The following is a 15,138-nucleotide window of genomic DNA, read 5'->3' as shown; positions in this document are numbered from 1 at the left end:
GAGGAAAGGGAAGTCGGCATCTTCTGGATCGTAGGACCGGAAGTGCATCTCTCAGGTGCAGCAACTAAATCTGTCCTACCCTGAACCATCGAGATGAGGCAACAGAAGGTCCACGATCACTTCCTGCTTACTTCCTACTTCCGGTACTGAAGCCGAGCTAGAGCGTCTAGAAAACTCTATGATATCTTTTAACTTAAATCCCGTTTTTTACACTAAATAGACTTTAAAGTTAATATCTACTTTGGCGAACTTACTAATTAGACTGAGATACATCGAACTTGCCAAAGGAAAACACCTTTTGGGCCCTGAAAGAATTTATTTATTATCTGCCAGCATAAATGTCAACACGTCCAAGATCAGGATCATTACACAGTCCTGCGTTATCAAAATCCAAAGAACCCTCTGCTGAAGCAACAATGGAGAAGGCTGAGAAGAAAATGCAAGAACTTTTGGCCAAACAATCTGACTCTTTTACAAAACAGTTTGACCAAATGTCCAAGCAGATGAATCAGATGTCTGAGCTTTTAACTTCATTAAGCACTTCAGTTAACCAAAAGCTGGATGTGGTGACAGGAGAGATATATAAGGATATAAAGGACCAAGTCACCTCCTTGAAAACAGACATGCAGACAATGGATTCATCTGTTAAGAAGGTGACTGAGGAACAGAAAGAAGTAAAAAAAAAATCGAGGGCCATGAAAAACAATTGGAAGCAGTACATACTCAAGAAGAAACAACGAAAGACCAGCTTGCAATGATGGATATGAAAGCAAGAGAATCCAACCTGCGTCTGCGTAATCTCCCTGAAGGTTTTGGAGATACCAGGGAGACCCTGATAAAAACATTGGCTGACTTATTCCAGATGAGTGAACAGGATCTGAACCATGCAGTGAATAGGATTTATAGGTTACCATTGCCAACTAGAATGAGGAAATCTAAAGACAGAGATATTATGATTACCTTCTATGATATTAGAGTGAAGGATGCTATTATGCAACTTCATTATGAAACACCTATATCGGTAGAAGGTAACACATTAATTATCCTCAAAGATATCCCTCAACACCTGATGATGAAACAAAATATTTACAAAGAATTCACAAGGACTTTAAGAAAAAATGGAATAAGATACTGATGGATTTTGCCTCAGGGACTTACTTTTACTTACAAGGGGAACAGATGCACTGTTACTTCAATGGATGATGTTGGAAAAATTTTCAGAAAGCATAGAAAAGACTTAACAGGCCTGACTTCTGACCAGGAAAGAGAACAAGACAGCGACCAAGAAGACTCTTCCTTGCAAGGAGCAACTGGTGGAACATAAATCTGTTTGTTTGTTTTTTTTAATCATCATGGCTAAGGTTATTTCATGGAACATAAACGGACTGAATGAAAAAGTAAAAAGAGGAAGAATTTTTAAATTTTTACAAAAACAGAAATACTCCCTGATTTGTTTACAAGAAACCCATATTTCAAAAAAAGATAGAAAATACTTGGAAAGAAAATCATTGGGACAAATGTTTAATTCTTCATCTAAAACAAAAACTAAAGGAGTTGCATTTTATGCTCAACCTAATTTGTCTCCTGAACTTGTCTATAAAGATGAAGAAGGCAGAGTCCTAATAATTAGGACTAAAATATTGGGACAAAAAACATTGTTAGTAGGGATCTACGCACCTAATGATGGGAAAGCCAAATTTTATAAACAATTACATAAAATTTTATTGCAATATGCTGAGGAACAGATCCTGATGATGGGAGATTTTAATGGAATTATATCCTATTAATTGGACAAGAAGTCCAAAGCTAAAGATAAAAAAGGATGTCTTCCCAAAAACTTTTTTCAAATGATGGAGGACTTTGAACTACAGGACATTTGGAGAACTATGAATACAACGGCTAAGGAATATACTTTTTATTCAGCAACACACGATTCACACTCCAGAATTGACATGGTTTGGGCAAATAAATCAATTTTTACCCAATTGCGAAAGGTGCAAATTATACCAAGAACGTTTTCAGATCATAATCCGGTTTCCTTTGAATGGAATAATAGGCAAGCATTTAGATGGAGATTAAATGACAGGCTGTTAAGAGCTGAGAAGATTAAAATTGAACTATGTAAACTCATTAAAGACTACTTTGAAATAAATGTTAATGGAGAAACCTCATTAAACATTGTATGGGGTGCTTTTAAGGCAGTTCTTAGAGGCTTCATGATTCAGAAAAATACGGCTTGGAAGAAAAAGCAATTGTTGTTGACAAACAATATTCTTTGGGAATTACAAAATCTGGAACAACAATTAATTAAAGAATCTCAAGAAACTCAGAGAAAGGTTATTTTCTCCAAGATAAATGCTTTCAAACATCAACTGAATATGGTACTTATGGAAGAGATGAACAAAAACTTGAAATTTGCCAAACAAAGATATTTTGAACATGCAAATCGCCCGGGCAAACTTTTGGCCAGCCAATTAAGAGACTCGGTTCAGAAAAAAATTATAGCTAAAATACAAACAATAAAAGGGCCGGTTTATACTACAATGGATATTCAGAAGGAATTTGTATCTTTTTATACCTGACTCTATATGAAAGATAATATTTCTGAAAAAAAGATAGACAAATTTTTAGATTCTATCAATATAAGGAAATTATCTCTGGAACAAAGAAGATTGTAGATGCACCGATCATGTTGGAAGAACTAGAAGAAGCAATCATAAAGCAAAAAAACAGAAAAACCCCAGGACCAGATGGAATTTCAGCTTTATTCTACCGAACATTTAAAACTGATCTGCTGAGCCCTTTATTATTGGTATGCAACACGATCATGGACACAGGGATATCTCCTGATACATGGTCACATGCCTTTATTTCTTTGATTCATAAGACTGGAAGAGATCCAGAAAAAGTCACCAATTACAGACCTATCTCTTTATTGAATGTGGATTGTAAAATCTATGCTTCGGTATTGTCAAACAGACTTAAAAAACTGATAAGGAGTTTAATCCATGAGGATCAAGCAGGATTCGTACCAGGGAGACAAATCAAAGACAATCTTAGGATTCTTTTAGATGCCTTGGAATACTATGAACATAACACACAACAAAAGGCAGCTTTTGTTTTCCTGGATGCTGAGAAGGCTTTTGATATGGTCTCTTGGGATTTTGTGAAGAAAGTTTTAGAAAAAAATGAATTTCGGAGATAGATTTCGTACTGGTATATCAGCTATCTATAAGAAACAACAAGCAAAGATACTGATTAATGAATCGATATCGGACAATTGTAATATACAAAAAGGCACAAGGCAAAGATGTCCACTTTCACCTTTACTTTTTATTTTGGCTTTGGAAACTTTGTGTTGTAAAATACGAGAAACAAAAGACATACAAGGACGTCTTAAGATAAACAAACATGAATTCAAAATGAGGGCATTTGCATATGACCTTTTATTAATTTTAGATGATCCGAATCAATCAGTAGACAAATTGATGGAAATAATGAAAGGCTATGGTAATGTTTCAGGTATATAAGCATCTATTGGAAATTAAGACGCCACTATGGATTTCATTGCAAGAAATGTTAACATTACGACCTTTGAGACCAGACCAATTTATTATATATCAGGATCTTCTAAAGTGGCACAGCAATGTATGTGGGTTAAAAAGTTATGAAGATGTTAAATACTGTTTGACCTGGTTTCAATATCACCAAATAAACTCTGTTTTTGTACAAGATATGAAAACAGGTTTTTCAAAGAATAAATCAACCTTTCAAAGATTACTATTGGATACAAATGACCATTTGATTTCAAAGATGTATAAATTGTTATTGGAACTGTATTGTGAGCAAGAACGAACCAAACCCACTATGATTACTTGAGCACAAACACTGGGTCATGATATATCATTAAATAAGTGGGAAAGACTATGGTCACAAGATTTGAAATCCATATTGTCTCAATCACTTAGAGAGAACATTTACAAAATGATATACAGGTGGCATTTAACACCAAAAAAACTGGCAAAAGCTTATAAATCAATGTCCCCAAATTGTTGGAAATGTATTAAAAATGTCGGTTCCTTTCATCATATGTGGTGGTTATGTGACAAAGCAAAAAACATTTGGGACATGATATATAATGAGATAAAGCTAATTGTACAGACCAATATACCTAAAACACCAGAAATGATGCTACTCAGTATGATACCAGACACTGTACTATCTCATAGATCTTTTTTGATATATGCCACCACAGCTCCAAGACTGACATATGCAGCTAAATGGAAAGTAACGGAAATTCCTGACAAACAAGACTGGATACTGAAAATGTTAGACCTGGCAGAAATGGCCAAACTTACAGCATTGGTGAATCAACAAGGTGATGTCAGATTTATGGAAGAATGGGGAGCATGGAAACTTTACTATGAGAATGTATTGAAAATGGGAGAGCTTAAGAGTTATACTTTGATCTAACCCAACACTTAAAAGAATATATTATTGTAATAAATTAAAGAAATTGATTAAAGAAATGTAATAAATTAGATTAAATGTTAAGAAATGTATGGGGGTTAGAATTTATAATACAAAAGGGGAATTAATTTTATAAAAGGATAGAAGAAAGTGAAGGGGAAGTCATTTTTATTTTATTTCATTTTAATTTAGTTTATTTTAGATATTTTAACTTTAAAATTGAATATTTAAGATTAATGGAAAAAGTAACGTACAATTATTTTCATTAATTAATTTCATTTTTACTTTTGATTGATGCATTATGATAGTTGAAGTATTTGTTATTATTTTTGAGAAAATCAATAAAAATTTATTATAAAAAAAATAAGAGATCAGTTCACCTGGAGAAAATGGGCACTTTGGCAATTGGACTCAATGGCATTGAAGTCCCTCCCTTCCCCAAACCCCACCCTCCTCAGGCTCCGCCCTGAAAACCTCCCGCCGGTGGCGAAGAGGGACCTGGCAACCCTAGGTTGACAACCCTATCTCTAATCCAGGGAAATTTATGCTGGAATAAAATCTTGTTAGTTGTTAAAGCACCACATGACTCATGGCTATTTCTCATTTCTATACAACTGTTAAAAGTACAGAAGCCATATTAGAAGCATGCCTGGCAATCCTGTTCACAGGAATAAGAGAGAAGAATTTGAGCGTAGTTTGAATTTAATAAGAAATGTAAAACTGTGCTTCTTCCTTGACAATATTCCACCCTTACATTATCATGTTCCCTTAAATTACTTTAAAAACAAAATATTGAGCTTTATATTAAGGAACATTTGGCAGCTCTGCTTAAATTACTTTAACCTCCTTGATTTCTAACTCCTGCGAAGGTCTGGAACTTGTGCTGTATAAAGAAAGCTTTAATCCTTGCCCCATTTATTTTGTATAAGTTTTACTATAATGACATCTTGGTCTGATTAACTGAGGTATACATTCCAGCACTTTAGCTCCACAATATGACTTCAGAGCAGGGATCTTGGTGTCCTGCTACTAGAGGCCTGATTTACAAAATAATTAAACTACTAAAATCCCACAGAAAACCAACAGATGGAATTTTCAGGTGCCTAACTCCTTTATATAAGTGTTGCTACACTGATTTGTGGTTAATGTTATATAAAGGGGCAGCTCGGGGTACCCCATAATCAACACTCACATTTCGAGTAATTCTATAAAAGTCAGACAAACTTGCTGAGTCATTCTCTTAAAATGGCTTCTCTTAATATGGCTGATTTCTCTACCGACCATGACTTTAACGGCTCCTTAGGTAAGCGGACTAGTGTTTTGTTTTGCTAGGTAACAAAGTAAATTATTTCCATAAAACATAAGGATTTTTGTGAGAATACAAGAAGGAACTGTGGGACTTCCAGAGTCTAGCACTTCAGTGACTGAGAATGAGAAGCATTTTGGAAAGCATATATGGAGGGTTGTATCCCGTGCTTGTTTCTCACCAGCCAGATTTTGCTGTAGTGGGAGGAGGAGGAAGGAATGCTCTGTTCCACTCGAGAGTTCATTAGATACAGCCTCTCGTGTTCAAGGTACAACTGGTCATTTTATGCAGGTGTTTGACCAAACTCTTCATAGCAAATCAGTAAAAATACTAACAGCATTGCATTCATCCTTTGATTAAGTTTGAGACCACAATGTAAAGACACAATCACTACAAACCTGTCACGTTTAGCTTCTGGGGGAAAAACCCAACAACAACAAAAAACCCTGTATGTTCAGTCTAGGGTTGCCAGGTCCCTCGTCGCCACCAGTAGGAGGTTTTTGGGGCAGAGCCAGAGGAGGGTGTGGTTTGGGGAGGGGAGGGACTTCAATGCCATAGAGTCCAATTGCCAAAGCCACCATTTTCTCCAGGTGAACTGATCTCTATCAGCTGGAGATCAGTTGTAATAGCAGGAGATCTCCAGCTAGTACCTGGAGGTGCGCAACTCTAGTTCAGTCCCAAAATAGCCCCCTCCCCCTCCCCCCCAAAAAACCATATGGGAGCCTTTTCTAGATGTGTTAGCTTCCTAATATGCTACTACCAGCATTGGTATCCTACGCAAAACAATTTATTTCTCCCCCTGGACAAGTGTTTTCATGGCTAACCTCAAGGTCAAATCTCTCTGTTGTTGTCTTCTAATCGGGCTTTTCACAATAGTTCAATACCGAATAGGTACCAAAAGAAGAAAAGTCACTTACTTTATATCAGCTAAGTAAATGTTCTAAGAGCATACACATGCTTAAGTTAAACCTGCATGAGTGGAAAATACCAAATATCTGGGTTGCCTGAACCTTTGACAAACTTTGGGAAAGAAAATCTGGACATACAAGAGAATGCCATTGGAGGATGAAGATCTAATAGTATCTCCCTCAATAATGTTCCTCCTCTTCTCTTTTATTGTTCCGCTTGAATAACGTTATGAGTTTATCGTAGTGGGTTGGGAGGGAGATTAGAATGAGGAGCAATCTGTATATTGCAGAGAGGGGTTGATGGCATAATTTGCCCCCATTTAGTTAAATGCTTTAACTTAAAAAATCCTTTTCTATAGTTACAGAGCACCATGGGGCAAAGTATTCTTGAAAACTGTATGGTTTTACTTAAGCAGTTATACAGTGAACTTGCTCAGGGCCTGATCCCTATGGGTGTTAATAAACACAGATTTCCAATCTGAATAAAGATGTACTACAGTGACATCTACTGGAAAGCCCTAAGTTATTTCAGTAGCTGATGTAATTATACATTCAGAAGAGTTATAAGAAAAAAGGCAAGGGAGTTGATAATATTAATCGAGCACTCTTATCTGTTTGTTTCTTGGTTTGCTGTAAAATTCAACACTTAGGTAGATGTAATTAGCAGATTACATCCTACTTCTCTGCACCTTTCTCTGGCCTAATCAATATTATTCCAGAAAACATTAATGAGAAATTAGTCCAGGAAAAGGTATAATGAGTAGGAAGTTTTATTCTAGATGTTTCAATTTAAAAAAAAACCACTTATGAAATTAAGCTAATATTTAGATTTCCAATGCCGAATTTCAACAAGCAATAATACTTTCTTGTACTTGAAGTTCTCAGAAAGAGCAAGAAGTGGTAATTTACAGTTTAACTTAGCGCCATCAGCAAAACTAGCCCCTGTACTATGGTGGTAATTTGTAAAAACTTCCACTAATGTGGCTTTTGCCATATTGTGTGGCTACACTATCTCAGCAATGGAACATACAGTATTTTTTCCTCAGTTGCTTTGAATTTCTTGGGGTTTTCTTCTCAATGGAAGCTGGCTAGAAACCTTTCTGTAGATGGCTGCAGACTCACAGGTTATTCCTGCATTTTTTCCCCTTCACAGGGCTTACAGTAGCTGGGAAGGGGGAAATTTACATAAAAGAAAGCAGCACAGAGACTAAACACCACTTCCCCCTGCTGGTATTTTAGCAAATTGGCAGCTCTTCCCACACACACCCTAAAAATAAAAATGATGAACAGATCACAGATCTCCTTATAACCTACCCTCTCCTGACGCCGGAACCACACAGTTTGCCTTATGGGCACATATTCATTTAAAAAGTGGATCTGAACCTCAGCTGTCATTTCATTTTAAAGTGAAACTTTTCATAAAGACCTTTTGTGGTTGTTGAAGGTAAGCTATTCCCCAGCTCTTACTTTCTGCCAGTCTATGGTCTGTACAGTTACGCTTATGCTTTGAAACAATTCAGTGTGATCCCAGGAAATATCACATCCACACAGTACTTAGTAGTTGCTTCTTAGAACAGAGATAACTATCCAGGAAGAAGTACAAAAATGAACTTCAAAAAGGATGTTCCATATGAATTGTAGATATCTTTGTGCAGTAACACATCCCCTTCCTTTTGAAGCTGGGAGAAGATTGTGCCACATATATAATCTTTCCTCTTCTAATCTGAAACTCAGAATCACATATGTCTGATTTTCATGATGAAAGGCTTAGTCCATAGAAAGTGTGTCTATTTCTATCTCTGCCAAACTCTCCCTGTCTGTATTTGGATGATTAAATGCCCACCATGTGTGAATTTTAATACCTGGGGTGGGGGTGAATTATAAAAATGAATAGTGAAAGGGAAGCTCTCTAGGAAATTAGAATAAAGCTTCTAAAAGATAAAAGAATGACTAAATAGAAAGTCATGTGTAGAAACATTTTTTGACATTTTAAATTATGATAAGCAAAAATAGTTAGACTGGACCAACTACTGAAGGTGTTACAGCTTTTTGTATCTCTGATTAATTCAGAAAAGAAAAATGAAGGCCACGAAAGGTCCTTATGAAAACTTTCATTTTAATGGCTTGTTGTTCTTATATGGATAACTGTAAGCTGCCTCAAGAAGAACTCTGCGCAGGCAGCATAGAAATGTCCTAAAGAAATAGGATCAGATTGCACTCCCATGAGATCCTGGACAGAGGATAGGCCACTATGCATTGGTAGGTAACTTTGTTCACATGACATTGTTGTTCCTATGTGCAGCTCATAAGAACTTTTTCCCCACAGGAATGAATGGTAGACATTCACATGTGTAATAAAAGCAGGGATTCCTCCAGATAGGGAGTTAAATCTGCCCCCTTCGCATGGTGACACTACTGTCCATGGTGAAGAATGGATTTTGTCCAAAACTGTAGCCTATTTATTTCACCCCATAGCACTAAACAGAAACTGTTGAGACCCAAGCCAGCCGTGGATACCACAACTTGATATTGCTTAAGTACAATGGGACTCAGGAACTGGCTTATTTCACGTATATACATTTCAAAGCTTTTCTTTAAGGAGAATAACTAAAAAACTTTCTCTGCAAGTATTGTGCATGCCAATAAAGGTTTGATTGATTGATTGATTGATTGGTTGAACTAAAAAACTAAAGATCATATGACCACAGCAAGAAAAGAATTTCCAAAGGTAAAAGCGTCTATCACCTATTGATGACAGAAAACAAAAAGAATAGATACTTCACAGAGATTCATGTGAAGTAACTTTGTTTCAAACAAAACAATTTTAGTAGGATTTTTTTCATTAAAACCACTAGTAATAATATAATGTCCAGCTTTACACAAGTCTGTTTCTGTGCCCCCTTTGTCTAGGGCTGGGTTCCCAAACATTTTGAGCCTGCAGATACCTCTCGAATTCTGACACAGTTTAGTGGGCACAGCAACAAAAATTTTGCCCCAAAACGGCTGCCAAAGGAGGCAGAGCAAGTCTCAAAATAGCTGCCACAACTTGCCTTCAATCACACAGTGAAGATCCTTGTGCTGTGGTCACAGCTATTGCCAAAGCAATGTTTCTAAAAATCTGCACAGGCAATCAAATATCCAATGGCCGATTAGAAGCCTTGCTGGGCAAAAGCCCTGCCTGGCCCTGCCCACTTTCTAACAACACTTGACAGGCACCAGGAAAGGTGTTGGTAGGTGCCATGGCGCCCACGGGCACAACACTGGAGACCCCTGGTATAGGGCATGTTCTCCAACAGCTCAAGCTTGGGCGCTGTCAGCGACTGCTTGTGCAACAGCTTCTCAGAAGAGATGTGTGGGATACTATCTTCCTGGCTTTCTGGCAAAGCTGTGTGTGTGTGTGTGTGTGTGTGTGTGTGTGTTAAGAGCCATCAAATTGCTTCTGACTCATGGTGACCCTATGAATCAATGTACTCCAGAACGTCCTATCATTAACAGCCTTGCTAGGGTTGTCAATCTCTAGGTAGTAGCAGGAGATCTCCCACTATTACAACTGATCTCCAGCTGATAGAGATCAGTTCACCTGGAGAAAATGGCCGCTTTGGCAATTGGACTCTATGGCATTGAAGTCCCTCCCCTCCCCAAACCCTCCTTTCCTCCCTGCCCCAAAAACCTCCCGTCAGTGGCGAAGCAGGACCTGGCAACCCTAAGCCTTGCTCAGGTCTTGCAAACAGAGGGCAGTGGCTTCCTTTATAGAGCCAATCCATCTCATGTTGGCCTTCCTCTTTTCCTGCTGCCTTTGACTTTTCCTAGCGTTATTGTCTTTTCCAGTGATTTTTGTCTCCCCTTAATGTGACTAAAGAGATCTTTAGGGGCACTCTGAGTACAGGCAAAGGGGAATATCTTTCTAGGTATGCATAAGGTGTTTTCAGATTGGAAGTTTTAATATTGTTTTGATGTATTTTATATTCATATTTTGACTTGTGTGGCTGTATGCAGTTTTACTGTGTTTTATATTATTGTTGTTTACCAGCCTTGGGGTCCTGAGTTGATCAGCAGAAAGGTGGGCATAAAAATGTTATAAATAAATAAATAATCTAAATAGAACCTCGCTGCATTTCTGAAGTTTGGTATGTGACAGGATTCCTCATCCAGATTAATAGGGTTGCCAGTCTCCAGGTGGTGGCTGGCGATCTCCTGCTATTACAACTGATCTCCAGGCAACAGAGATCAGTTCACCTAGAGAAAATGGATGCTTTGGCATTATACCACATTGAAGTCCCCTCCCCAAACCCTGCCCTTCTCAGGCTCCACTCAAAAATCTCCAGGTTCTTCCCAGCCCGGAGCTGGCAACCCTACAGATTAATGAGATGAGTGCAGTGGCATGAATTTCTTTGTACTCCAGTGGCTGATAGTGAGTTACACTGAAACCACTGACTTTTGTTCTGGTTTCCAAAGTAGACACTACAGCTGAAAGGCGTTGACTCTCATGTTTCACAGTGATATTGACTGGTTCTAGATTGGCATCATGCATGTCAATAGCCTCACCCCATATAGAATCATTTCAGTGATTTATTGTGAAATCCACTACCCTTGCTTCAGTTTTCATAAACGATATTTGCACAAACTGTGTCATAGAATCAGAATCATAGAGTTGGAAGGGTCATCTAGTCCAAACCCCTGCACAATGCAGGAAATTCACAACTACCTCCCCCACCCCCACCCCCAGTGACCCCTTCTCCATACCCAGAAGATGGCCAAAATGCCCTCCCTCCCATGAACTGCCCAAAGTCATAGAATCAGCATTGCTGACAGATGGCCATCTAGCCTCTGCTTAAAAACCTCCGGGGAAGGAGAGCTTACCACCTCCCGAGGAAGCCCTGTTCCACTGAGGAACCGCTTTAACTGTTAGAAAATTCTTCCTAATGTCTAGATGGAAACTCTTCTGATTTGAAAATATTGTTGAAGGCTTTCACAGCCAGAGTACATTGGTTCTCGTAGGTTACCCTGGCTGTGTAACCGTGGTCTTGGTATTTTCTTTCCTGACGTTTCGCCAGCAGCTGTGGCAGCAGGCATCTTCAGAGGAGGAACACTGAAGGACAGTGTCTTCTGATTTAATTTCAACCCGTTGGTTCTGGTCCGACCTTCTGGGGCAACAGAAAACAACTCGGCACCCTCCTCTATCTGACAGCCCTTCAAGTACTTGAAGATGGTGATCGTATCCCCTCTCAGTCTTCTCCTCTTCATGTTCCAAATCAACCCACTAGATGGCAGTGAGGGCTCATGTTTCTCGGTCAGCTCTTCTCTAAGCATCTTCCCAACCGCGTGCTTCGGCTGGTTTGAGACTTGGGAGCGCTGGCTAGTCTTCTACCCCACCCCACTCCCTCGGGTCCTCATTCCAGACCAAGTTGTTAGTCTTTAAGACGTCGCTGGGCTTTTGTTTCATTTTGCTACGACAGAGTGATTTACTTGACCCGGTACAGTTCAATGGGGTTTTACTGCAAGTTAAATCAAGTAACACTGTTTTAGAGAAGAATAACCAGACGGCTGTAAAAAAGTGTTACAAAGTAAAGCTGTCTTTTAAAAAAAGGGGGGGGGATGCACGCGATTAGTAGATGCCTTTAAAGGCAACGCTCTCGAGTTGAGAGTTGCGGAGCAGGGCAGCAGAAGAGGAAGTGGGTGTCTTAACGCGATTGCTCAAGACCGGTGTCATATGACACGTTAAAGATGGCTGAAGGGGAGAATGGCAAAGTCTCTGCCGCGGAGCCGAAGGAGGACTTTGCAACTGGTGCGAGTGCCCAGATCCCCAGCACGGCTGAGCTGCAAAGCGATGGCAAAGAGAGAAGGGCCGAGGACCCGCCGTGGTCTGCTCCCATCTTCTCCTTTGCCAAGAAGGCATCCGAAAACTTAGCCGTGAGCTACGGAAACGCTCTGAAGTCTGCAGCCTTGGTAGGACTCATTCCCAAACCAGTCAGCAATGACAGCACAGCCAAACTAAGTATGGTTATGTTTTTGCTTGTACTGTGTAATTATAAGTTGGGCTAGAAAAGAGCAAGTGGCCTTTCTTGTGGCCAAAGAGACATTGGTTACTTGGCACATCTGAAAAGACAATTATTTAATGGGCATACTTAATATAATATGCTTAATTTCTAGACTCAGGTGGGTTCAGTGCTACCTGAATAGCATACCTTTTGCTTGACTAGGAAGCCCAGGTACTAAATTCCACACTGTGAGGATTGGTTATGGGTATCCAGTGGTATAGAAAAGACATTCTGCAAATGTTCCTCTTCACATGTTCCAGACCTGCATCTTGGCCTTGAAAGTAGAGTCACAAGCTAAAGTGTAGCGAACCTAAATTCAAACCAGGCCTAGTAATACATTCATTAAGACGGCAGATCTGGACTGTTTTCATCCCTTCCACCCCTGGGATTATGTGACATCTGTGATTTGTCTTAAACTTGTTTTGCTTATTACTAACTTCTGGGAAGCTATGCGCTGGTGCAGAATGATGACTGCTTTGCTTGCACAGATTAACTGACAATGAGATTAACATATGAAAATATCTGAAGAAATTTGGCGTAACACTGAAAATTTGGAATCTGGGTAACCAAGGCTAAAAACAATTTCCTTGTATTAAGTCCCATTAAATAAAATTAGTCTTACTTCTGAGTAGACCTGCCTAGGATTGGTCCCCAAATGTCTTTAAGAAAGCATTTTGAAATTCTGAATAAGGCTGGTCAACGTCAGTTATACATTGCTTGCTATTATGTGCCTATAAATAGTATTATAATTTTCCAGTGGGAACTAGAAGGCAAAAAACCTTGAGATTTTCTCATATTTAAAAAGATGAACTAATTGAACACTATGATAGACGCAAGGGGAGGAGTGGAATGCAATACTTCTCCATGATTTTTCAACAACTTTGCCTAAAGCTGTCATAATAAACACCCTGCCCCCTTAACTAGTTAAATAACTACCAGGTGAAGGGGGATCAAGCCTAATTACTTGGAAAGTTTCTTCTATATCCAACACTTGGAATGTTGTGAAAAAATATTGCTCATGTTAAGACCAAACTCAATCTAGGCTAGTGCTCCATTTTCAAGAACAGCCTAATTAAATTCAACAGACATACCAGAACAGAAAAGCATGCCTTGCACATGTCAGTACATGGTCTTTGTCAGGACTTGGTCTGCACTGATTTCAGCATGCAGTTCTGCAAGAGAGACACCAGATTAGGGGTATTCTGGAATCACTGTGGCCAGCACACTCCCCATGGAGAAATCTTACACACAACCCCATACAATATGCCTTCTTTTTGTGTGTACTACTTCACACATTTCTGATTTAGCACTGAAGTATCAGACCAGCAGATGGAGGAATATGGTGCTCAGGCCTCTAAAAATGTGTCACTGGTGCAAACTGGGCTGCATACTTGTATGATGACCTTGTGTATTTGTGTTAAGTGCTGTCATGTTGCTTCCAATTTAGGGCAACTCTATGGATCAGTGACCTCCAAAATATCCTATCATTAACAGCCTTGCTCAGGTCTTGCAGACTGGGGGCCATGGCTTTCTTGATTGAGTCACTCCATCTCACATTAGGCCTTCCTCTTTCCCTGCTGCCTTCAACTTTTCCCAGCATTATTGCCTTTTCCAATATTATGAGAAGACAAGATGTGACCAAAGTACAATAGCATTAGTTTGGTCATTTTAGCATCTAGGAGGGGTTCAGGCTTGATTTGATCTACAACTCACTTATTTTTTTGGCAGTCTGTGGTATCCATAAAACTCTCCTCCAACACCTTATGCATGTTTATTATAAAGTAAATCCCATTGAGTCCAATAGACTCGCTCCCAAGTAAGTGAGCATTAGATTGTAGATTTCGTTGGGAGTAAATCCCAGTTTGTTCCCATAACCATTACAAAACTAGGCTATAAATGTTAACCATTTTTCCCATTCTTGCAAGAGACTAGTGATGAATAATGCTACTAACTTGAGATTTGTAGGGGGGATCCCAATTCATAATTAGCATAGTATAACATATAAACTGGTGAAACAGAAGGTGTTAATGACTTAGGGAAATATGTGAACCTGAATATTAACATATCAAATCCTGAGAAACAGAGTAGTCTAGTGTTTCTGTAGTGATTGTAGATTTCATTGACAAAGTATACTTCGGTTAGTGTGCCATTTCATTAGCAGGTATACTTGATGAAATTATGTATGTATATGTGTTTATATGCCTCCTAGCACCCACCAATTATCAGAGCACTAAGAGGAATACACTCTTAAATGGGAGATCGTGTACTATTTATTATCATCTTCTATTGTTAGTATCTGGTAACATGTCTCCACTGTTTAACAAAGACTTGTGTGGGTTGTAGTCTGTGTTGGGGCTGTTGGATAAGCTTGTACTCAACCATATTTTTAAGAATTTTCTCCAGAATGATATAAAGG

The 15,138-nt window shown here is 38.8% G+C and overlaps 1 protein-coding gene across 2 annotated transcripts in view; it reads left to right on the top strand.

Moving 5' to 3' along the window:
* Nucleotides 1-12,408: 12,408 nt before the first annotated feature.
* RUFY1 (RUN and FYVE domain containing 1) overlaps nt 12,409-15,138 on the top strand; it is a 32,041-nt gene continuing 29,311 nt past the window's right edge. The window contains exon 1 of one of the 2 annotated variants that reach the window (XM_056865363.1): nt 12,409-12,679. In XM_056865363.1, the coding sequence (XP_056721341.1) occupies nt 12,409-12,679 (271 nt within the window). The remainder of the gene's footprint in view (nt 12,680-15,138) is intronic. The other variant, XM_056865379.1, reaches the window with a different exon arrangement.

This window comes from Euleptes europaea, chromosome 1, assembly GCF_029931775.1.
Source record: "Euleptes europaea isolate rEulEur1 chromosome 1, rEulEur1.hap1, whole genome shotgun sequence".
NCBI classification, from domain to species: Eukaryota; Metazoa; Chordata; class Lepidosauria; order Squamata; family Sphaerodactylidae; genus Euleptes; species Euleptes europaea.
The sequence above is the reverse complement of the archived record's forward strand: the minus strand, read 5'-3'. Positions and strand labels throughout refer to the sequence as shown.